The sequence below is a fragment of the Acartia tonsa genome, chromosome 15, assembly GCF_053477335.1.
Source record: "Acartia tonsa isolate MP-2025a chromosome 15, ASM5347733v1, whole genome shotgun sequence".
In the NCBI taxonomy this organism is placed as follows: domain Eukaryota; kingdom Metazoa; phylum Arthropoda; class Copepoda; order Calanoida; family Acartiidae; genus Acartia; species Acartia tonsa.
In genome coordinates, this window is record NC_137274.1 from 26577535 (window position 1) to 26603607 (window position 26073).

Below are 26073 nucleotides of genomic sequence, written 5' to 3' on the forward strand. Positions count from 1 at the left end.
AATAGCCTAAAACCATCTAGAAAATAAAATACTAAAATAAAACATCCTTAAGGTATATTATCCAAAACTCATAATTAGTTCAGCTACTGAGATCTTAATAGTCACACAAAAAACTTTACTACCTTTTAACAGGTTAGCTTTTTTATAATTAGAGTGTGTATTATAACCTACTATTGAGTTGTACCTAAGGGTTAGTTCTTATCAACTTCAAACTTTGCAGGATGTAACAGTATGAGTAAGGTAGGATTTATAAAGGATAGCAACTCTATAATTATTACCAGAAAGTCCAATGAAACCATGCAGATTTTCTAACTTGTTGACAACTTTTTTTGTATGATATCTTTATCCTATTCATCCTTCAACAACAAGATATAATATTTAAAGCTAAGCATCTTCATAATCAAGTCCTAAAAATGTCGCTAAACAGTATATGAATCTGTATTTAATATTTTTTTATCTCATTTAATAAAATTTTTTAGGCATAAAAATTGATATTCTGCTAATTAAGTTCTGACCCTCTAGAAAAGTTTATGTCCATATGAAATATGAAATAACCTCTATCTTTAGAGCTTTGCTTTTATGGATATTGTCATCTTAGTTATAATAGGATAGAAATGGCAATTCATCATTAGAGTAGCAACACTAAATATAATAACCAACATCTAACAAAATATATTAAGAGGCAAGGATTGATAATATCCTTAAAACCTTTAAGAACATATAAAGCATCTTTTAAAGACTTAAGACTTAAGTTAAAATAGGTCTTTCAGTCTTGTAACTTACAGACAAAGTAAATTAAAAGTTGCCTAGTAAACAAAATTAAAATGATAATTAAAAAAACTGAAAAAATCTAAATATTCTTATTTTGAAAATCATGAATCATACAATAATCAATTTTTATAAAAAAAAGGCACAGTATTTAATGATGACTATAAATCATTGTAGGTAATCATTCTGTTCACCCAAAGCTGTTCTGTTCTAAAATAATTGTTATATTAATTAATCAAAATTATATTGGAATCAATAACAGATATAAGATATAAACAGATAAACTGGAAATATTAATAGATAGATATAGAGAAACTAGAGATTAGAAAGAGTTGTTTGTCTGTTCATTATAACTTTCAGATTAGATAATTTGAGATAGGCAAATATATATATATATATGTTTAGATAAATAAAAATATATTTAGATATAAAGGTAAACATCTCCTGCCTTATAAATTTAAATAGTTATAGGTTTAGAATTAAGGATTATATTCTGTATAGTTCTAAGATAATAAGCTAAGTATACAAATAGCAATTACTAGATGTACATTAAGATATATAAGTTGGAAAGAATTTTAATGTTAGAGAAATCTGCATTAAATTATAAGGATTTTTATAAAATTCGTTTTTAGTATAATTCTTTATCTAAAAGCGGAGAGACAGTTTAAGTTAATTAATTTTGACATCCGTGATAGGTGTATTGAAAACTACCTGAGCTCTAATTATTTGAAAAATGTACAACACTTAAGCTTCTCCAATCAGAGCGCAGATTTTTTAAATCCACCAATTACAGATGTTAAAATTAATTAACTTAAATTGTATTTCCGCTTTTAGATAAAGAATTATACAAAAAGCGGATTTTATTAAAAATCCTTAAAATTTGATGTAGATTTCAAATCTCCCTCTAACTTTAAAATTCTTTCCATCTTATATATCTTAATGTACATATATACAGATAAGTAAATAGCTATATATAAAGGTACGTTGGTATAAAAATTTAAAGACTCCTTATCTTTTATCTATTTCAAAAATAAGGGGAGGAAAGATCTCTGCTCTTAGGACTTTTTTGTTCTTTATTCTTATTATCTTTATGATTTATTTAATTGTTTTACCTTGTTAAAAGTAAAACTAACAATTTTGGTTACACTTTCCTCCTGAAAAAAAACAATTATAAAACCATTTAAATTTTTTCATAGAATTGCCAGCTTTATGTTTAATTATGCATAACAGGGATTTGTTTCTGAATGGGAGGGGACAAAAAAAATATCCTAAAATCATTGAGAAACTTAAATGATGAGCTATAATAGCCTAAAACCATCCTAATGTTAAGTTTTCCTAAATTTTGTAACTAAACTTATTGAGCAGTTAAATGGATCTTAAAGGACAAATAAAAAAACATAACAACTTTACATGATAATTGGAAGAAAAAAGTCTATGAAAACAATGATTTTCATTTTCATTTATACAAAAAATATATTACTAAAGGGTATTAGATGTTTTTTTATGTACAATGTCTGTTAATTTATATAACTCTGTAAAAAATGCTTGAAAAAAAGGCCTTTTTCTCAAACAATTTCTTTACAAACTTAAGTAATCAATTTTGAAATACCATTAATATCTACATAATATTATATTATATAATAATCAATGCATAAATCCCTTTTAAACAGTTAATTAAAAAGAATCAAACTTTAAAAGTGAGAAAGAAGTTCTAAAACAGATATTTTTCTATCAATTTTATGGTTTCCATATAAAACTTACACCTAATTGAATATCAGTATCTGCATAAATTTGAGGTTGTAAAGAAACCGTCTAGCAGCTTAGGTAAAAAAAGGTCTTTTTGTATTTTTGACAGAGTTATAGGCAAATTCAAGTAATGTTCTAATCAAACATTTAAAAAAATAACAGACTTTAATACAAGAATAAAGCTAAAGACTATAGTATATATATAAACTTTAATATAATAGTTTTTATATTGTTCTGGCAGTTCATCCAAAGATCTCCTTAATATGATTGACTAATAGAAAGAATTCATTAAAAGCCAAATTAAAGGTTAGGATAGCTATACTTATAAATATAGAGTTATTAATTAAGCTTACCATGTTCTCTAAGTATTTCTGCTATTTCTTCATGTCTATTAGAGTGAGCCCAATCTAGAGCTGTCCAACCTATGATATTTATTATTATTTAATGTATAGATGATTACCCTGTCAAACTTTGTTTATCACATGTGCGTACAGTCATAATGTCATTAGAATATTTCTAATATTGTTGATATGTCATAATATTACATAGTTTTAGAGAGAGAGAGAGAGAGAAAGAGAGAGAGAGAGAGAGAGAGAGAGAGAGAGAGAGAGAGAGAGAGAGATAGAGAGAGAGAGAGAGAGAGAAGGAGAAAGAGGGAGAGAGAGAGAGAGAAAGAGAAAGAGAGAGATAGATTGATGGTCCTGTGATGGTTTCAGGCTATTTTCTTGAGTGTTGCCAGGACATCCCCAACCCCCCAAAAAACAAAAAAATTCCCCTTCCATCTTTCCCTGATGCATGTAAAAAAGGCATTGGTGCTGCACCACAACTTTTTTGCTTTTTTTAAAATTATCTCTTGTGGCCAGCCCCTAGAGGCTAGGGGCGAAGCTGCTAGTTCATTATAAAGAAAGATAAATGGATAGAAAGATATAATATACAGAAAGATAATAAGATAAATGGATAGATAATTAAACAGTTAAATAGCAATTAGAACTATTAGTCAATAGATAAGAAGATAATACTTATTGCAACGTCAATACAATACAAGATATGGTATAATAATATTATGTAACTAACCCCAATTATTTTTATAGTTCACATATAGTATAACTAGAGTTGGCTCGATATAATTATCTCCCTATTGGCTAGTTTTCTATATGCATATCTATTTCTCAATAAATCTATTTTCCTCACCCGGCATTACTATCTAAAAGAAAGTAAATATTTAATAATTTAAATGATTTTTAAAAGATTTTTTAAAATTATATTTTTTTCTTTACATTACCATCACCAAAGGGTTAATGATGATGATTACAATTTTAGTTTAATATTTGAACACACAAAATGTCGCCACAATCGAATTCTTTTAAAACATAGTTTTCTTAAATTTATCATATTATAAATTTAAATTTTCTTTTTTATTATTAGAAATTAAATACATCAATATAAGGTAAATAGCAACATGAAATGAAAAAAATGAATTTATTTTTAATAAAGTAAAATAATGGGTCTTATCGTTCTGGGCAATGAGAGTTTATTATGGATCATTGGAGCACTATGAGTTTTAATCATATATTCCTTGGAAAACTTGAGCTCGTTTATAGACATTTATTTCCTATATAGATCTGACATGGATCTTGAAGCAATTAAGCAGGCCGTTTTGTACATGTTAAAAATTGGAAGATTTCATTAAATAAAAGTAATCGCAAATATACTTAGTAAATAATATTATGTAGCTAACCTCTATTATCTTTATTGTTCACATGAGCTCCATGTTCTAGAAGTATTCTGACTACTTCTTTGTTTCTATACAGTGCTGCATACATAAGACTTGTCATTCCTAGATATAAATGCATTAGTTACATTATATATTCTTTAGTTCAGAGTACAGTTATAGATATACAGAGAGCGGTGTAAAGAGATAGATAAATATATATATAGATAGATAGATAGAATAAACTAAAGATATACTATATAGTATAATAATATCATGTAACTAACCCTCATTATCTTTAATGTTGACATTGGCTCCATATTCTAGAAGTATTCTGACTACTTCTGTGTTTCCATACACTACTGCATGCATGAGACTTGTCTTTCCTAGATATAAATATATTAGTTATATTATATATTCTTTAGTTCAGAGTACAGTTATAGATATACAGAAAGAGGTGTACATAGATAGAATATACTAAAGATACATTATATGATTATAGTAAAATAATATTATGTAACTAACCCCATTTATCTTTATAGTTGACATCAGATCCATGTTCTAGAAGTAGTCTGACTGTATCTGTGTATCCATTCTCTGCTGCCCACATAAGACTTGTCATTCCTAGGTATAAATATATTAGTTACATTATATATTCTTTAGTTTAGAGTACAGTTATAGATATACAGAGAGCGGTGTAAAGAGATAGATAAATATATATATAGATAGATAGATAGAATAAACTAAAGATATACTATATAGTATAATAATATCATGTAACTAACCATCATTATCTTTAATGTTGACATTGGCTCCATATTCTAGAAGTATTCTGACTACTTCTGTGTTTCCATACACTACTGCATGCATGAGACTTGTCTTTCCTAGATATAAATATATTAGTTATATTATATATTCTTTAGTTCAGAGTACAGTTATAGATATACAGAAAGAGGTGTACATAGATAGAATATACTAAAGATACATTATATGATTATAGTAAAATAATATTATGTAACTAACCCCATTTATCTTTATAGTTGACATCAGATCCATGTTCTAGAAGTAGTCTGACTGTATCTGTGTATCCATTCTCTGCTGCCCACATAAGACTTGTCATTCCTAGGTATAAATATATTAGTTACATTATATATTCTTTAGTTTAGAGTACAGTTATAGATATACAGAGAGCGGTGTAAAGAGATAGATAAATATATATATAGATAGATAGATAGAATAAACTAAAGATATACTATATAGTATAATAATATCATGTAACTAACCATCATTATCTTTAATGTTGACATTGGCTCCATATTCTAGAAGTATTCTGACTACTTCTGTGTTTCCATACACTACTGCATGCATGAGACTTGTCTTTCCTAGATATAAATATATTAGTTATATTATATATTCTTTAGTTCAGAGTACAGTTATAGATATACAGAAAGAGGTGTACATAGATAGAATATACTAAAGATACATTATATGATTATAGTAAAATAATATTATGTAACTAACCCCATTTATCTTTATAGTTGACATCAGATCCATGTTCTAGAAGTAGTCTGACTGTATCTGTGTATCCATTCTCTGCTGCCCACATAAGACTTGTCATTCCTAGGTATAAATATATTAGTTACATTATATATTCTTTAGTTTAGAGTACAGTTATAGATATACAGAAAGAGGTATATGGATAGATAGATATAGATAGATAGAAAGATAGTAAGATAGACAGAAAGATAATTAGATATATAGATATAAATATAGATAGATAGGTACAGATAGATATTTACTCCAGACACTTTAAAAACTGGTATTGTAGGCCACCAAAAATCTGATATTGATAAGGTTTTTATGTGCATTTGGAGCAAGCTATACATAAACAAAAAACAAAAAAGACCAGTACTATGCTTATTTTTACTATAATGCTTACTTAAGGAAACCTCAGATCCTTGAATAATGGAAATTTTTAGTTTGCCTTCTAATGTCAATTATATTTTTGTGCATTGAAAGTCTGTACTGCCATTAGTTTGGCCCCTAGCTAATACTCATGTTCATAATATAGGTAAATAGTTAGATATATATAATAGGGTGGGTTCATATCGGAATTAGACAAAGCGGGGATATGCAACAGATAAAATTAACCTTAAAAACATTTCTGACCGAAAAAGAATTTTAAAAAAATGAGTTTTAGAACACGACCACTTAAAAATATAATTCATTACTTATTAGTATGCAAAGACGACATTCAAATTTTTTTTTGAATCAGAACTATGGCTTCATGGTGCTCCCTGGAAAGGCCTTGAGGAGCTGAATCAGGAACTTTTGTCCATTTCAAAATATCTCGTTCCTAGCCTTAGAAATCACTAAAAAAACAAAAATTTTTAAGGTTTATTGAGAATTGTCCAATTTGTAGAGGTTTTTTAGATTTTCTCAGGCTAGGAACGAGATTTTTTGAAACGGACAAAAGTTCCTGACTCAGCTCCTCAAGGCATTTCCAGGGAGCACCATGAAGCCATAGTTCTGAGTCAATAAATTTTTGACTCCCATTTACAAATAGCTATACAATTGAATGTCTGGTCGTCAGCGGTTTTAAGACTTAGGATAAATTTTAAATCATCCAGAGGTGTATTATATCTATATAAATTGAGTGCAGATCCCCGCTTTGGCCTCAGAAAAAAAATGTCCAAAATCGACCCACCCTAATATATAAATAGATAAATAGATGGATATATAGATAGATAGATAGATGGATATATAGATAGATAGATAGATAAATAGATATATAGATAGATATATAGATAGATAGATAGATAGATAGATAGATAGATAGATAGATAGATAGATAGATAGATAGATAGATAGATAGATAGAAAGATAGATAGATAGATAGATGCGTAAAATTTTTATACTATTAACACAAGTTGCGCAATTTTATTTTTCAATAATATTTTCTAATATACTTGCAAGTCAAGTTTTTATGTCTGTTGGGACATTTTACCACGTAGCTCCCTAACAATGCATAGCACAGGAAACAATCTATTTCCAAAAATAGAGGTCATAGCTGTTCTAACGGTATGCTTAAACTATTATCACAAGCTGCGCAATTTTATTTTTCAAAATGTCCGCTTTTTTTGCACACACTCTAGATAGATAGATAATTTGAAAGGTAGATGTATAGTTGTATAGCTAGATAGATAAACAAATTTAAATTGTCACATTATTTAATAGATAATGAATATGATTTTAACTAATCTTAATGTAACAGCTTCTGGAACTGCAATTTCTTTACTCTGTCTAATAAATATTACCATCAGAGTAAGTTTCATCAACAGAAGAATGACCATTATTCAATATATTCTTTACTTCTATATTGTCTCCAAGTTTAGCTGCTGCAAACAAAGCTGTAAAAAAAGTATTATATTAATAGCCAGGCTGTAATAAGGAATGATTTCTTTAAAGTTTCATCAGACTTTAGTGCAATAGAATCTTATAATTGAAAGAGGAATTGGAACAGATTTACTTGTTTAGAATTCTAGATATTGTTGATTGTTAATTGCATTGTTACTTGAAATATGCCAATGTTCATTTGTTGTATCCTGGTTCATTTTTATTTTCAGTCCAAATTTGTTTTAGAAAAAACTTATTTATTAAAGTTGTATTATTGTACATTTACCTCCTGTCTTGTAGCTTACTTCAGATGCTAAAAAATAAATAATTAATTATTTCATTTTGCTTCAAAATGGTGGTTCAAATAAAACTGCGTTTTCCGGTTTTGGGAAATAACCAGTAGGAGTATGAAAAAATAATTATATATTCTTATTCTCTATAAAAGTATGGATTAATTTAATAAAAGGTGTTTTTTAATATCTCTTAAAACAATAACACTTTTTTTAGAGCTTAAAGAATTCAAAATGTATATGTGTTACTTTATTCTTGTAGAACTTAGGGCTATAACGTTCAACTAAATTCTTCTTTTGACTTGAAAACCATATTATAGCATGCTCAACGAAATATTCTAATAATTACATTTAAAATTTAATTTAAAAATGCTTATTTTTACAGAACAAATTATTAACTTTATTCTTGCTTTAATTATGATTCAATTTGCTAGTATTAAAATAAAACCCATGTTCGTTCCTCACTCCTCCCCCTTTAATCTCTTAATCCCCTTTGATTGATGTATGACATATTAACTCACATAACGAGTAATTAAAGAAAAAGCCTTTTAACGACAATTTTGAATCAAGATAACTTAGTTATTTTTAAAGATATTGATATGAAATAAAAAGTTTTTTGTTTTATTCTTCAATGCGCACAGTATTGTAAGAGATTCCCTACTAAAAATGACTTTGCCATAGAGAAATAGAAAAACTAAATTCTGAAGAACCTAAAAAGCTCTCTGCATGTAGCAAAAAAAGAAATATGTAAAAAACCTAAAATGGGGACATTGATTTAACCTTTTATTTCTTTGATATTGTAATTTACAACCGATTTGTTGCAAAATAAATGTGTTATTTGATTATAATTGTTATCATAGTTTTATCATCAGGCATTTTTACCCTACATGTACCTATCAGCACAGCCGCATTTTTAGAGATATCGAAAAAAAACCTAAGGTAAAAGTTATGTACATTTTTACACAGAATATGGACCTATAATTATTTTTTTCATGCTCCTTCGGTGATTCCCAAAACTGGAAAACGCAGTGTATGTGTGTGCTTTAAAACTAACACAAATAAAATATTTTTATAAAAATAGTTATACCTCCACATTGACTTTGTCCAAAATCACCACCATCCTGTTTAATTTTCAACACAAAATGAGGATCACCACCAGCCTTTACAAGAGGTGTTCTTCCTGATTATAAACATTTTATTTTAATAATGAATCTTGTGATTTTTAACAAATTTAAAATGTATATAAAATCATTTATTGTATTAATAAATTTCACCTTCTTCATCTTGTATGTTTATATCTTCTTTGTAAACCATTACCACAGTATCAAATAAGTTGATACATTGGGAAAGATACTTTCTACAATCATCTGAAATATATTATAGAAAATTTTATAGTTTTTACATTTTAACCCTTACAGATCGGGGAGGGGGGGGGGGGTAATATTGACCCCCCCCTCCTCTAGTTTTTTCAATGTCATTTTTTTTTGTAGTTAAGATAGAGAGTTGTGACTTCATGACTTTTTAAGTTTAGTAATTATACGTTGGCAAGAGTTGTTTTTATTAGGATATCTGGTCTGTGTTGGCCGTGGTGTCCGGTCAAAGTCAGTTGGGTAGCACCAAAATTTTAAAAAATTCTAAATAAATCTTGATTTATACATTATGACTTTTGTGAATAAGGTAGAAACCTAAATTTTTTTTTGGTGAATACTGAGATATCAATGATCTAATGAGAAAAGTGGTGTTATGACCATTTGACCACACCCTGACCGACTTTATGACCGATTTTTGTCCGGCTTTTCCTACAGACATATATCATGAATATCGTGGCTTCTATTACAGCTAGAGACCTATAAATTTTTTTGGTAAATCCTTAAGCAACAATAAACAGATAAAATATTAATTGGCGCCGTCAACCACCGTTTTACTGCCGTAACCGCCGAAAATGTCGGTTTCCGTTATTTGCCATTTTTCGGCGATGATCAGAAAAAGTAATTTTTTTGTTATGAAAAATTAAAGTTCGTCCTAAAATTTGGTCATCCTAGCTACAAAATGTACAGCTGTTCTAAAATTTAGCAGCTGGCGGCTAAGGAGCGACCTGACCGTTATGACTAGAAAAAGTAATTTTCTCTAAAAATACACATGAACCACCAGAAAAAAAAATTTACGTCTCTATCTGTAACAAAAGCCGAGATAGAGGGGGGGGTAAATATGACCCCCCCCCCTGATCTATTAAGGTGGAAATTGGGGCCCGATCTGTAAGGGTTAAGCATGCTTAAATGTTGTAATCTGCATCATTTGGTTGGCCAACCTTCCTATATTTATTAGTGCATTTTTCCAGGTAGTAAGGGCGGCTACAATGGATCAAATAAAGGGGCCAGTTGAAAGTGATCATGAAAGATTTAGCAAGATTTTGGAGACTTTGAATACTTTTGCATTTAATACCGAAATTGTTATGATCCTAGCAGACAAAAATCTATAAAAATAATAAACACAATTTCTAGCAGACAAAATTATTTATGTCTAATAAAATTATTATGGCTGGTTCTAAAAATATTTTTTCCAAGAAAATATCATTTCATGTATTGAAACTCTACTGTGATATTTATGTAATAAACAATATAAGGACCCTAATCTGTTAACTTGAATCTAGGTGGCAGATAATACTATAGGGGAAGGGATGACAAAGTTCTAAGGGCGATTTTTCTATTGATTAATTAAAGAAAGTTTTCTACATTGTGATGCACTGGTAACCTAATCTTATCCTGGATGAGTAAAAGGGGTTATAAAGATACATGAAAATGGTACATACCGCTGATTTGTCAACTGAATGACATTAATAATTAGTTGAGGGTTTATTGTCTAATGAATGTTACTTAAAGTGAGGCTGCAAGAAATACACCGCTCTTACTTCTGTTAGAATTCAGTTAATCAAAAGGCTATATCTGCTCAAAAACAAATCACAGTTGTGATGGTTTTAGAGTTAATTCATGGGAGTGTTTTAAGCCATTTCCTGCATAGAATCTAAAAGCGCATCTAATATTCTATAATACATAATAGAACAATAGCTGTTAATCAGAAGCTTGGTATCTTGGTAACCACTGAGCTGAGTGGGTTCTACTCTACATTGACTTTACTTATTGGTCCTGTAGTGATTTTAAGCTATTTTCTTGTATACAAGAACAATTAATTACATCACTATGGGGCGAATTTGAGAAATTTTAGATAAATGTTTAGATAAAATCTCAAATACCTATTTCACAAAAGACTTTGGTGATCTTTAGAAGCTTGAGGTCAACCAATTTTATAAATGTACTTGTTATTGTACATGTTTAGGTTGACATGTGGAAAAAAAGGTAGAACTGGGCTTTAAGATCGATTCTATATTTATAGGAGTTGGACTTCCCATTAACTATGAGGGAAGCATCTAGGTAACAAATCCACAATGTAGCAAGTTTAAATCAACTATTACCTCGAAAATAAGAATTTATATGATTACAATTTCTAAGTGATCTGCACACATCAATTGTTGTATGAAAAGCTGTCAAAATTTTCACATCATTCCTAAATAATTTTATAATGATTTAAAGTTTTTTTGTAATTTTTAATTTATTTCCTTTACAATAACTGATAGCCTTGTTTTAATACATAGAAGTAGCTGTGTAAATCATATTTTCATATTTTCCCTGTAAAATGACTCTCCTTTCTTTACCGACAAACAAATGGAACAAATAATGATTAAATTGGATGTTCATTTCAAAGGAAACATCATTAAACATTTAAGCTTTATACATTAAATGGGAGTTTAGAAAATTCAGATGGACAAAATGAAAGATTGAGTAGTTTTGCCAATAAAAAATATAAACTTGCCCTGTTTTTGTCCACATTTTGTGTTTTGGTCTACATCTTGAAATAATTTTCTCTGCCCATTCAAATTTGTTATCTGGTTTCCTAAAATTGGTGCTGGCACTGATGATAATTTCATGGAGAGTAGATACAACTAATAATATGAGTATTTTTGTAGACGTAAAATGGAAAAGCTTTTTTGTAATAAAATTTTACATTTCCAAGCTTTATATTTGGCTAATGTTAGTTTACAAAGTCAAGATAGATTTATATTTTAGGATATCATACAGAGCAGCTAGTCAAATATATAACAGTTAGGGAGTTGAATCCATTTTTATAGAAGCAGAAATATAATCTATGATTATGGTTTGGACCCTCTAAAACTGTAATCTACCTTTCCACTTTCCCTTCTCTTGGTGAAGATATCTTCAACGCCGATACGATTTTTGAAATGTAAGATTCTACTTTCCCCTCTCTTGGGGAAGATATCTTCGACGCCGATACGATTTTTGAAATTTAAGATTCCACTTTTGCCTCTCTTGGTGAAGATATCTTCAACAAGAGAGACAAAAGTGGAATCTTATATTTCAAAAATCGTATCGCCGTTGAAGATATCTTCACCAAGAGAGGGGAAAGTGGAAGGGTAGATTACAGTTTTAGAGGGTCCAAACCATAATCATAGATTATACTTCTGCTTCTATAAAAATGGATTCAACTCCCTAACTGTATAAATCTTGGAATTCCCCTGTTTGCACACATAAATTTTAAATCGATACAAGGTGTTTTCCCTCAAATCTACAAGGTGTTTCAATAAACTGCGTTTTCCAGATTTTGAAATGAACCAGAAGGAGCATGAAAAAAATAATTATAGCTCCATATTCTCTGTAAAAATGTAAATACCATTTTTTTTTAGATATCTCTAAAAATGCGGCCGTGGTGAAAGGTAAATGTATGGTTAAAATGCCTGATCTTAAATCTGTGGCTTGGCTGTAGTACTCTGGCAAAGTGAAGCGTGACAGATTTAGAGATGTCAAAAACGTCAAAAATCATGAAAATTTCTTGTTTCTCAACGTAAGAGACCCATATGGAACTTAAAAACTCATTTTAGACTATAGACTATGGACTGAAATCAAGGCTGAATCTTCATGCCATTTCTAAAAAGGTATAAAACATCGTTTTAGCCCAACTGTGGTCCAAATAAAGGCCTCCGTGTCAAAGGGTAGCTTGAAAGTTGGGTGAATTTTGATCCTGCGGTTACTCATGTTTCTAAGGAAATGGGGCCTCCCGGCAGCTGATCTTCATTCAATGGACTTTTGGGCCTGGGGCTACTTTGAAGCATGCACCATGCCACAAAGACCTCCCTCATTGCCACTATCAAGGAGAACTTTGTCAGCTTGGGCAGGTAAATTTTGACCTGGGCCTGCCGGCAGTTGAGGAGGCGGGTAGGCGATTTTATTCAATGATCTAATAGTCATATACCTATTTTGCTTCCCAGTTTTTAAAATTTAATAAAATCTTTAAAAATGACGATTTAATGTTCATTTGTTTGCAATTTAGAAAAAGTTTGGTTATATATGGCGCACCCTGTACAATCATTTTTTTCATACTCCTACTGGTTGTTTCCCAAAACTGAAAAATGCAGGTTTTTTTTTTAAAACACCTTGTAGTTTTCACCATAAATATAATATAAATTACAATAAACTATAAATGATATGGCAAAAAAATCCATTTAATAATTTTTAATTTTGCCTCATAAAATCTCCTAAAGGATGCAAACATTTTGTGTGGTAAATTTCTATTTTAATTTATATCAGGGAATAGTTTCCAAATGAAACATTCTGATAACATAATATTTTTTTGCTGTAAATAAGAATACTTTCCTAGTGACTCTGGTTTGTTTTCCAAAAGATTACATACACTGTCATTTCTAAATAATAAATTAAATTTATATTTATATGTGTTTTTTGTGTATATCCCAGAAGATCCTGTAAATAGCCAGACTGACTTTAACCTAAATTTTTAAAAGTTAAGATATGTTCAAAGAAAAACATCTGGAACCCAAAACTTTGTTATTTTCTGTGAAAACAATGGGAGATTGGAGACCTCTCAAGCGCTCTCAGGGTGGGGCGCATATGTGTTTATGTTGGTTAAATTCAATAAAAGATGTTTAACTATAGTTTATCTTGCTAACCAAAATGAGGGACAAATATATATATATTTTTTTTATAAATAAAAATTCAGATGATTCAAGCAATTTAAAGTATGACAAATATGCAAAATAAAACATGTTTCTTGCTATTTTTTTGATATATTGCACTATTTAAACCTTAAATTCACATTAAAAATGGAGCCATCTTAATATTATAAAAATAAGATTTGCCTAAATTTTTATACTTTACTATACTTGTTGGATTAGAAAAAAAATATGGAAATGGTTTACACATGCAGGATGTACTGGGACCTTATGGTGAGTTCAGAACATGCTTTCCCTAAATTGAATTAGTACCTTCCCATAGTAGAAAATTTTTAAATTACTATTGGTGATCAAATTTTACTTTTATTTCTAGAGTATTTCACCTAACCTCCTTTATTGTGTTATTTTGTCTTTCATGGTCATTATGCAAATTCGTTGACATTACAGTTGAATTGACATATATTGGAGCTATCTAACAAGGTCTCTAACATTTTTCTAGCTCTAATACTTTTTGAGATGTCTTATTTCAAAGTATTGCTGTAAAATCATCTTTTACACAGCAAAAAGGTGAAACATAAAATTAAATATTTTAGAGAAAGCTATGATTATAAGAATTTTAAAATCAGACATCAAATATAAATGAAATGGACAAATAATAAACACAAAAAAATATTTTAAACAGAAATTATACAGAAAATTTTTTGGTAGCTCTAGTAATATAAGTTTTTTGTTGACAATTTCTCAAATATTGTGAATAATGCAGAAAATAATATAATAGTAATATAAGTTTTATGTTGAATTACCTGGCAATTGATGCTTCAATGTTTTGAATTAATTTGGTAATTTCTGTTGTATTCATGTTTCCTTGGACAAATCCAGTTTCTTTATTAGTTGCTCGCAGAGACAGGATAAACACCAAAATTATGAAACCAAAAAGTAGAAGACCTGAATATTAATTTAGTTTTATACCAATATTCCAGATATGTGCTACCTTTAAGCAAGTTAAAACTACAGGCTGGAAAGCTATTGCAATATCTAGTTGCGCCATATTACGCTAGAGTTGAATGGCAACCTGACACTTTAACAAATGCTGCTGATATAATATACAATCTTACAATTGATTGCTGGCATAAATTTATAATTAAATACTATTTCAATTGTCACCAGAGCATTTTTCTCTATGATGTTAACAATTTCAATATTACCTGTAACAATGTCTGCTCTTTTTACAAGAATTCTAAAATAAATAATTCTTTAAAGTTTAGACATAATATTTGATAATGATAACATATGTTCGCAAATAACTTCAACTTAGTTCAAATTGCAACATAATCTGGGTCAAACTGCTTGTATTGTTATGTTTTCTTCAATTAAACTTATAAAAACAGAATGTTTTTTTGTGTGCTCTGTGGGTAGTTTTTAAACAAAATAATCTCTTTTAAATATTGTTGTGATATAAAGTGTTAATGTGCGTTAAAACAAATATTTACCTTCTCAGATTTTTACAGCTTGTAGTATCACCAACATTTTCATCTAAACAAAGCAGTGAATATTATATGAATGTTTATATTTGAAGAAATAAGGGATCTTGGGAAGTCCTTATTTTTTTGGTTTATTTTAAGAAAAAAGAAAAAGAACAGAGGGGTAAAAAGTAACAACAACCTTTGTAAAGTTAGGTAAGTATGGCTATATACTATAGTAGCAATGAAATGTTAGGACCATGTTTTCCCAGACCTTTAACCCATCATCCCCACCAATGAATAAATTGTCTTCAGAAAAAAATCTGGAATTTGTTTCTGTGGCCAACTATGCAGATGATTTTAATTAAAAGCAGCTTATTATCCTGACTTACCTGAAGTGTTTTCAACTGGTTCTTGTGGGGTGTTCTCATTTTTTTCAAGAAACAAGAAATTAATCCAGCATGTCTTGAACTTCTTGTATTGAATAAATTCAATACTAGATATCACAAGACATGTGGCCACTGTCATCCATACCATCTTCTGAAAAGACAGTAACTTTCTGGCTCTCTCTGCACAGTTCCACCTAACAACAAAAACAATTTATTCTAAATTGAGAACAACACACTTAATAAAAGGATCTAAAAACAAAAGTATATTTTAATATTTGTATAAAGTAAAAGTATGTTTGTCTGTTTGTTTGTCTATTTGTTTGTCTGTTTGTACCAAAGGATCTCACTAACTGCAGAACCAATCAAGTTCTCCTTAACAGGGTAGCTTCTCATAGGTTCCAGGAAGGTTTATAGCTATTTTAGTAGAGGGTACCAACACCTTCCCAAGAGAAAAAAAATTCTGCCCTATATATAGGAGCTACATGGTTAAATGATCCAACTTACTAAAAACTTTTTCTCACAAATTTGCCAACGTACTCCTAAACTACAAATAGTACAAAAATGATGTTTGTATTTCCAAAAATTAAAGTTTTTGATGATTCTAATGGTATGCATAATTTTTCTACTGTGAAGACAAGCTGCAAAATTTGAATTGCAATTTTTTTGCACAAACTTTAAATCCATAAATCTTCCAAAATATGAACTTTGAAAGAAGCAGTTTTTAATCATTAAATTTATTAAAATAATCATTTTTTATTATTCAAAACATAAGTGCCCTAGAACAGGTTTTCCAAATATATAAAGCAATTTTTACAATTTTTCTTTTCTCTGCATAATTAAGTTTTTAAAAAAGACATTTCTCTTGAAACACCCTGTGTTACCCACTCAAACTTTAAAAACTGGACTAAAAACAACCAAAGACATAGGGAAATATTTTCAAATTGAAAAAAATATTTCTTAGAGGATATGCCAAATTTTGAAAATAGGACCAAAAAAAGCAATTATCCTCTTAGAAATATTTTGTTTTGATTTTTAAATTTTTTATATCCCCCCCCCCCCTAAAAACAACATTATTTTTTACATTTAGTTTAGGTTAGGTTTTAGGCAAGGGGGCCAGGAAATTCATCTTTCCTCCACTTTGTGTCTAACAGACAGACATTTAGAATTATAAAGCAGCTTTTCTACTAATAATGAGACCATTTGGCAAAAAAGTTATAATCTTACCACATGTCTGGTGGAATAAATGGAATGACTTCTTGGGTAATCAGAAATTGCAGTGACAACATCAATACAATGAGAATGGACACAATTCCTTTGTTTTTCATTCTGGACTTCTGGATTTTCTCATCAGCATCGTCTGGTTGAAATGATAGTACAGGTATGAACAGAGTTGAATGGTCAGCAAGAGAAGTTTTGTGACTACAGCATTGTATACCATTGTACATTGTGGCCAGTGTAGGAATGATGAACACAATCAAGCACATGGAAGTAGTTGCAATGAGAACTCCATATCTCCAACTAAGGCTGAAAACTATAATGCTGATCATTATAGCAATCCTATAAAAATAACAAATATAAACAATTTTCAAATTGTTAAACATAAAGAATCAGGCAGCATCCTAGTTTAGGAGTGGAGATACCCGGTATCATAAAAATTAAACCCCCCCGGGGGTATGCATCTATTTTGACACCTGGTATGCATCAATTTTGACCCGGTATATATTAATTTGCACTGGTCGCCGGAAGGAAAAAGCAGTTTTTTGAAAGGGGCTATCTGAGATTATTACAGATTCTGATTTATACATATATAGACTAATGAAAAATGCAAAAAACGAAATCAAAAGCGTTCCTTCTTGGGAGAAAATCCGGGAAAAAATGTTTAGCTATTTTTAACCTAAAATTCACATGGGCAAGCATGCGAAAAATATAAAGACATTTTAAAAATGTCATTGCTAAGCACCTAGAAGTGGTAGAAAAATGCTAGGCATACCATTGGAAGGTCATAACCTCTAGTTTTCATAAAGGTATATAACGTTTTTGCACTATTATTAGTTTTTGAGCTATCCTCTAAAGTATACTCAAGTTCTAAAAATGCAGTTTTTTCATGAATTTTAAGTTTGATACTAGTTAAACAAACCTTTTTAAAATTTTATTGCTTAGCACTTAGGAGTTATATAACTATTTTATAAAGGTACATTTGTATATTTTGGGTAATTTCAATTTTAGCTTAATTAAAAATTGTCTTTGAAATGCGTATAGTTTGTAGTAAGAACCAAGGAGGGAGGGCAGAGTTTATACACTTATAGGAAATGAAATGCAGTATAAAATTTTGCCCTGGATGTTTTTGGGCTTGTTGTTATAGTTATAAACCTTATTTTTTTAATGTAAACCTTTTTTGCATAATTTAGCTAGGTAGCCACTAAAGATTTCATTTTGGCACTTTCCTTTTTGGGGCTAGTGGGGTATTTCATCCTCCAAAACACTAAAATTTAAGACTTGAGGTTTTTTTAGAGATATTAAGCTGATTTTTTAATGTTAATTTTATCACATAATTGAGCTATGTTGCAACTAAAGATTTCATTTTAACACTTTCTTTCTCGGGGCTAGTGGGGTAAAAAACAACCCCAAATTGTTAAGTTATAAAATACAGGAAAGGGGGGGGGGGAGTTTATACACTTTTAGGAAATGAAATTTAGTATAAAATTTTGCTCTGGATGTTTGGGCTAGTTGGTATAGTTATTAACCTGATTATTTTTGTAATCTTATATAATTATTTATCAATAAACATTAAGTTTGACACTTTCCTTCTAGTGGCTAGTGGGTAAAACTTCCCCCAAAACTACTAAAAGTTTAAGTTCTGGGCTTATTTTTAAAAATACTGGGCTGATTTTGTTAATGAAAACTTTTTTTCTTCAAATAACTTAACTAAATAATCACTATAGATTTCAATTAGGCACCTCTTTCAAGGACTAAATTATTTTTTTCTATGATTTGAAATAAGTTTTTATTAAAGTTCAACATGAAATCTTTGAAAAACTCATAATTTTTGTATTTTAGTTAAAGGTGTTTTACCCCAATAGACTCTAGAAGGAAAGTGCCAAAATGAAATCTGTAATAACTCCTTAGTTCAATTATGTGAAAAATGTTTACATTAAAAAAAATAAGCTTAATGTCTTCAAAAATAATCTCATATCTTATAACCAATCACATCGTAGAACCAACTTAAAAAAAATAACTATAACAACAAGTCCAAAACAGCCAGGGCAAAATCTGATACTGACTTATAATTTTAATATGTTTTAGGAAGCCCCAAGAAGGAAAGTGCAACATATGGCTACATATTTAAATTATGAGAATAAATTTTAAGTTAAAAAAATTATCTTGATATCTTTAAAAATAGGCTCATAACTTTAAATTTTAGTGTTTTGGAGCCCCAAGAATGAAAGTGCCAAAATGAAATCTTTTGTGACTACTTTGCTAAAATATGTCAAAAAAAATTTACATTAAAAAAATTAGCTTGACATTAATAATGTCCAAAAATGTTAACATTAAAAAAATTAACTTAATGTTTTTGAAAATAATCTCATATCTTATAATTTCAGTGTCTTGGGGGCTGTTTTACCCCATTAGCCCCTAGAAGGAAAGTGCCAAAATTAAATTTTAGAGTTTTACTGGTGAATTTAATCATATAAAAGATTTTACAAAAAGAATCCGGTCAATAACTATAACAAAAACAACCAGGGCAAAATTTTATACTGCATTTCATTTACTAGTGTAAAAACTCCCCCCTCTCTTCTTGGTTCTTACTAAAAACTATACACATTTCAAAGCTTAAATTGAAAGTACCTAAAATATACAAATATACCTATATAAAATAATATATATAACTCCTAGGTGCTAAGCAATATAGTTTTTAAAAGTTTTGTGTAAGAAGTATCAAACTTAAAATTCAAGAAAAAACTGCATTTTTAAAACTTGTGTATACTTCAGAGGATAGCTCAAAAACTAATAGTAGTACAAAAACGTTATATACCTTTATAAAAACTAGAGGTTATGAGCTTTCCAATGGTATGCGTAGCATTTTTCTACCACTTTTTCTACTAATTTTATACTGCATTTCATTTCCTATAAGTGTATAAACTCCGCCCTCCCTCCTTGGTTCTTACTACAAACTATATGCATTTCAAAGACAATTTTTAATTAAGCTAAAATTGAAATTACTTAAAATATACAAATGTACCTGTACCTTTATAAAATAATTATATAACTCCTAATTGCTAAGCAATATAATTTTAAAAAGGTTTGTGTAACTAGTATCAAACTTAAAATTCATGAAAAAACTGCATTTTTAGAACTTGAGTATACTTTAGAGGATAGCTCAAAAACTAATAATAGTACAAAAACGTTATATACCTAGTGGGTCAAAAATAAACCATACAGGGTACAAAATTAAAGATAGGGGGTAAAAAGATAAAGGGTCAAACATATAAACCCCCCCCCCCTCCCCCCCCCCCCCCCCGGTATGCAACAATTTTGACACCCCGTATGCATCAATTTGGACACCCGGTATGCATCAAATTAGACACCAACAAAATTAAAGTGATTGCAAATTTTGGTTTATCTTTTCCTATTTTTTAAGTAACTTTCATAGAGTAATGCCTTAAAAGTTCAACTAAGTTAGAAAAAAATCAGTTTAAAATGCCAATATCAATTCCGCATGAAATCAATGTTAAAGTTTGAGCAAAAATTAAACTATAAGAAAATAAGCCATTTCTTCGCTTACAGATAAAAACAAAAAAAGCAATACTTATATTTTGGTAATAAACCTCTAATAATATTTTTCTTCAAACTTTCTTTAAAACTTAATGCCAAAATTCCTTACATTTTATAAAATGATTAACTAAATTCCGATATGTAAGCGTTGCTATGAAGACAAAAGAAAAGTTGTTTAAATCTGTAGAAAGACTGATATTTAAGAATTTAAATGTTTAAATAGAATAAACAAATATTATTTGCTGCACATATTCAGCATAAAATATAGCAGTCTTTCTATATTATTTACATAAAAATAAGCATTTTATCATCGTAAAATAATCCTTGTAATGTGTCGATTTTATTTAAATACTGTCATTATATGCCCACATATGCCCGCAGCCTAACTCACACACACACACACTCACTCACTTACATTGGCCATTCATGTTTCCCTCTTCCATTCTCCGTTCCCCCTTCCTTATTTTTTGTTGGTACAAATGGTACCAACAGATTTTGTTAAGTTGAAGTATAGAAACCAAACATTACTGAATATTGTAAAAGTCGCAGTCCCTTCAGTGTATTTTAAGTTGTAAGTTTGGACCAGTACAGGAAAATTTCAATAGCTATAAAAAGTAAATAATTTTATACCCATAACTGAAAAAACATGTTATTTTATTTCATTTTTTGTATAGGTTTATTGCTAACTGACTTGATTTATTACCTCAGGAACCATCTTTACATTGTGTTTAGGATTAAGATAAAAGCCTTGCTTTAATTAATGTACATCCATAAATAACAGATTAATATTAAAAGAATATAATTTGTGTGCTCTTTATCTTATTCCATGTTTTGAAGTATTAAACAATCAAGTTCTGTGGAGTGTTTGTGTGTGTGTGTGTGTGTGTATTTGATTCAACCTGGCTGTACTCAGAAAACGCTTATAGCAAAAACCTTTAATTAATTCATGTTTTAAAGATTGTTTCTTTTAAATATCTTTTATAGATTTTAGTTAATTAATCAAATATAATCTAAGCAAGAATTTTACCCCAAAATAAAAAAAACCATAATATCTAAAAACTTTCTCAATATATAGTAAAAACTTTAAAATCCCCCAATTATGTGGGGGCCTAATCGTATTTTTAGCTCTGCAGTATGATGAAGCTTTTTTAGCAAGTAGTAAATATTGAGAAGGGATGAGGGTACTATGTTCACAATCAACAACTATAAATCAGCTGACCTTATACCCATATTTGGTAATATCTTTGCGATTATCGGTAGAAATCGTTTAATCTCCCCGTAAAAAGAAATTACAAACTTTTTTGGTTAGTTTAATATGTATGTAACAAAAGAATTTATTCTACTCTAAATTTGCAAGTAAACTTCAACAAAAAGATTGTTATTTGTCGATTTTGATAGGTTTTAAGATATGTATAATAAAACTCAAAATACAATGATGTTTTCAAGGGAATCAATTCGTTTTTTTAAAGTTTGATTTATTTTTAAAGTTTTTAATTTTAAAGTATTTAAGACTTAATTCTAAAAATAGTACTCTTAAAAAACATTAATCAATGACATATATCAACTTTTTCCCAGCTTTGTGAACACTTTAAGATAGATGGTCAAACAAATACCCCCCTCCCCCCCGGTATACATCTATTTTGACACCCGGTATGCATCAATTTGGACCCTGTATGTATCAATTTGGTCACCCCAATTTTTTTGGCTTAAAATAGACAAATGGGTAATGAACAATACATAGTGGGTCCAATATAAAGCATACAGGGTACAAAATTAAAGATAGGGGGTAAAAAGATAAAGGGTCAAACATATACCCCCCCCCCCCCGGTATGCAACAATCTTAAAGATAGGGGGTCAAAGCAATAGTTGTGAGGTCGGGTGGGGGGGGGGGGGGGGAAGGGACCCCCAACCTCCCTAAAAACCTAACTTTATTATGGACTAATTTCAAAATTTCTTTTTCCTTTTTAAAGGATAAAATAAGCAAAAGGTAATAAACAATCCATAGGGGGTCTAAACTCAGGCATACTGGGTGCAAATTCAAAGATTGGGGGTCAAAATGAATAGTTGTGAGGGGGGGGAGGGACCCCTAACCTCCCTAAAAACCTAACTTTTTTGTTTATGGACTAATTTCAAATATTTTTTTTCCTTTTGAAAGGATAAAACAAGCAAAAGGTAATAAACAATACATAGGGGGTCTAAACTCAAGCATACCGGGTGCAAATTTAAAGATAGGGGGTCAAAATTAATAGTTGTAATGGGGGGTAGGGACACCCAATTACCCTTAAAACCTAACTTTGTGTTTATGGACTAATTTCAAATTTTTTTTTCCTTTTGAAAGGATAAAACAAGCAAAAGGTAATAAACAATACATAGGGGGTCTAAACTCAAGCATACCGGGTGCAAATTTAAAGAAAGGGGGTCAAAATTAATAGTTGTGGAGGGGGGGGAGGGACCCCCAACCTCCCTAAAAACCTAATTTTTTTGTTTATGGACTAATTTCAAATATTTTTTTTCATTTTGAAAGGATAAAACAAGCAAAAGGTAATAAACAATACATAGGGGGTCTAAACTCAGGCATACCGGGTGCAAATTCAAAGATAGGGGGTCAAAATTAATAGTTGTGAGTAGACCCAATACCCAAAGTTTGTAGCCTCCAGCTTCAATAACAAAAAAGTTACAGACATTTCAAAATGATTCTTTTAGTACAATGAAAATTTTGAAAGATTTTCATTGTACTAAAAGAAAATTTCAATATTAAATTTTGTAAGAAATACAGATGCTCAGCTGTTATTGGTTGTTCAGCAGACTTTACGCGCACTCAGGCTTCTGATTGGCTGGAAATCCTAGAGGCTGGTATTCTAACGCTACAGTACTCTCAATACAACGCAAATTAAACTGAATTTTTTTTAATGGTTTTGACTATAAAGAATAGTGCTTTTTTTTGTAAAAATGTTATAAGTTCCTTTAAACTGCTTTTAACCTATTTTTAAAACATATACAGTATGACCCTCGAAAAAGTATTTTTTAGCATCTGCAGCCCTTATTTCTCAATGAATTATCATAAAATGTATATGTCCTTGTTCTCTATAGATTTCCACATAAGTAGATATAAAAATATTTTTTTACCTCCATTAACACCGGAGATTTTTAGAGCTAAAGTTTTGAAAAATTGACTGAGGAAAAAGTAACTTTTAAGATGAAACGACTTTTTTAGCAAAATTAAGGTAGAAATCCTTTTATTTTTGTTACTAGCAAAAACTTTATACAAAAACGAAATAAAAAATTTAGTTTTTGAGAAAAAAGCATTTTTTACACATATTTTTTGAGTCTTTTTAGTTTAATGATATTTTGAAAAACTTACTTATTAGGCAAAATTGTTTTAAATTAAAAAAACAAGCAAATCTTTATGAATAAAGCAGGAAAATTGTTTTTGTTTCATAATCCTAACTTTAATAACAAAAAAGTTATAAAGAAAATAAAATTTCAACATAATGATTTTTTAGTATTAAAAGCTTAGTCAACCCCCTATAAATGATTGAGATGTCGGAGCAACTGTCATAATTAACCCTTTTTATAAATAAGGGTAAATAAATAACCTAAAATTTGCAAATAATCAATTCATTTAGTAGTATTTTTTGCCATTAAAAATTGATATTTTTTGGAGTAATAAAAAAGAAATAATTAGTTAACTTGTTTTTCTTTGAGTATCATTATTCGGTTGTCAGAAAAACATAATATAACCATCCAATAATTATGAGAAACAAAAAAAATTCTTTTTCTCAGTCACTTTTTCAAAACTTTGGCTATAAAAATCTCCGGTGTTAATGGAGGTAGAATTAAAATTTGTATATTTACTTATGTGGAAATCTATAGAGAACAAGGACATATACATTTTTTAATGATTCATTGAGAAATAAGGGCTGCATGTGTGTGCGAATGGGGCGTTTGTCCAAATTTAGGTATGGAGACCGCTCTTCTATGAGTACTACTAAAAACCTACTTTTACTGCAATACACATAGACATTCTCATCGTCGGTTCGTTTGTTTAGAATGCTTAACCCTCTATTCCCACAAGTATAATACGAATTTGGTTGAGCTGGTGGAAGCTCAACAAAAGACCCACGCGAAGTATTATGTTGCTCTAACCTAAGAATAAATGGTTGGTATTGGTATTCGATCAGAATTATATAAGTATATTAAAAATTAAGGAAGGAAAATGTTTTTATAAAGTGTATTTATATTACAAGTGCATAAGTTAAGTATGAAAATATGTACAGGATAAGTGTTAAAATTATAAGTAGAGTAGGACAGAAAATGTGCCCTAAGTCCCAAGCAGTGAATTGTGCTAAGTGTTAGAGTTCTAACACAAGGCCTAAGCTCAATTCATGCTAAGTACTAAGGGGCCTAAATTAAAACTACAATGCATGCCAAACAACTAAGTCATTACCTTTTAAAGCCAGAAAGAGAAGTTGATGGTAGGGGAGTCAATAAATAACTGAATAAATTTAAGAGGTACATGCTATAACATTAGCTCTGGACCAGGATTTTAGTGTTTGTCTGTACAATTAAATGTCTGTGTGTTAATATGTGACGTAAATCAGGCATGGTTGTAGGCATACATATTTGTACTGATTATTTATATGATTACTTTAACAATAAACATAATATCTTTAATAAACATATACTATTAGCAAATCACATACAGATTACCATGAATAGGCTAGCGTTACCCATATATGGTGTCATATAGGTAGAGATAGGCCTATGAATGCATAAATTGATACAAATAATGCCTTGGGCCTAGCTAAAGTAATTGTGTCTTGCCCCTGATTGTTACTAGATAATTGCAGGGCACGCGTCAATCAAATATTCATAATCTGCTCTATAAAGTGTTGACTTTATATCAAGCATAGATAGATAGTTGTGGATGCGAAGCATTTCTGTAAAAGTCTTATATGTACGTTCAAAGAATTTGAAAATTGAGGATCGCATCTCCAATGGGGGTAAGTTGTTAAAAAAGAAAAAAGAGAAAAAGAAAAAGTTTAGTAGTCCCGGTATAGGCATATATAATGAACTATAAATGTATTCCAAGCTAAGTTAAATACGCTTTCCATTAAGAAAGTAAGCTTTGCGTATTTTCATGGCAGGGTATACAAGATGATAAACCTCCCAAATAGAATACATTCTTTTCTTGAGGGGTTTAGTTTTATCTAACATTGTCACATCAATAAATGTTTTTGCGTTGGTTATTCTGGATAGTTCAGCTTCTTCTGATGATGAACTAGGTGGTGAAATGCTCTCTTTCGAAGTGTAGACTGAGGTTGGGGGTGAGGTAGATATGTAGCTAAGGGCGTCCACTTGTGCTACCTCGTTGCCATTCTCGTCCAAGGTGATTGAGTGATTTTCCAGGTCATAGTAGAGTTGGTTGAGGTCATCGGTAGAGAGGGATAGTGTGCTGCTGGAGCTAATGTCACTATCGGTCTCCACTCTACTCTCTTCTCTG

The 26073-nt window shown here is 29.8% G+C and overlaps 1 protein-coding gene and 1 long non-coding RNA gene across 2 annotated transcripts; both read right to left on the reverse strand.

Moving 5' to 3' along the window:
• Positions 1 to 909: 909 nt before the first annotated feature.
• On the reverse strand, positions 910 to 2936 carry LOC145307431 (uncharacterized). Its single transcript, XR_013875465.1, has 3 exons — positions 2868 to 2936; positions 1881 to 1922; positions 910 to 978 (listed from the first exon to the last, which is right to left on the reverse strand). It is a non-coding gene; the product is annotated as an uncharacterized LOC145307431 (long non-coding RNA).
• A 9947-nt stretch (positions 2937 to 12883) lies between these two features.
• LOC145307046 (uncharacterized) lies at positions 12884 to 17344 on the reverse strand. Its single transcript, XM_080149386.1, has 7 exons — positions 17022 to 17344; positions 15801 to 15991; positions 15439 to 15481; positions 15154 to 15185; positions 14752 to 14893; positions 13631 to 13681; positions 12884 to 12908 (listed from the first exon to the last, which is right to left on the reverse strand). Exons 1-7 carry the CDS (start codon positions 17342 to 17344, stop codon positions 12884 to 12886), a joined length of 807 nt encoding a protein of 268 aa, XP_080005512.1.
• Positions 17345 to 26073: the final 8729 nt, after the last annotated feature.

Excerpts from the sequence above, each read along its gene's own strand:
- LOC145307046 (XM_080149386.1), bottom strand. The coding sequence starts at position 17,344 with ATGATCAGCATTATAGTTTTCAGCCTTAGTTGGAGATATGGAGTTCTC. Across the intron at positions 15,992-17,021 it reads TTTATTCCACCAGACATGTG|GTGGAACTGTGCAGAGAGAG; the intron begins GTAAGATTATAA and ends TTTTGTTGTTAG. Across the intron at positions 13,682-14,751 it reads ATTGAAGCATCAATTGCCAG|AAATGACAGTGTATGTAATC; the intron begins GTAATTCAACAT and ends TTTATTATTTAG.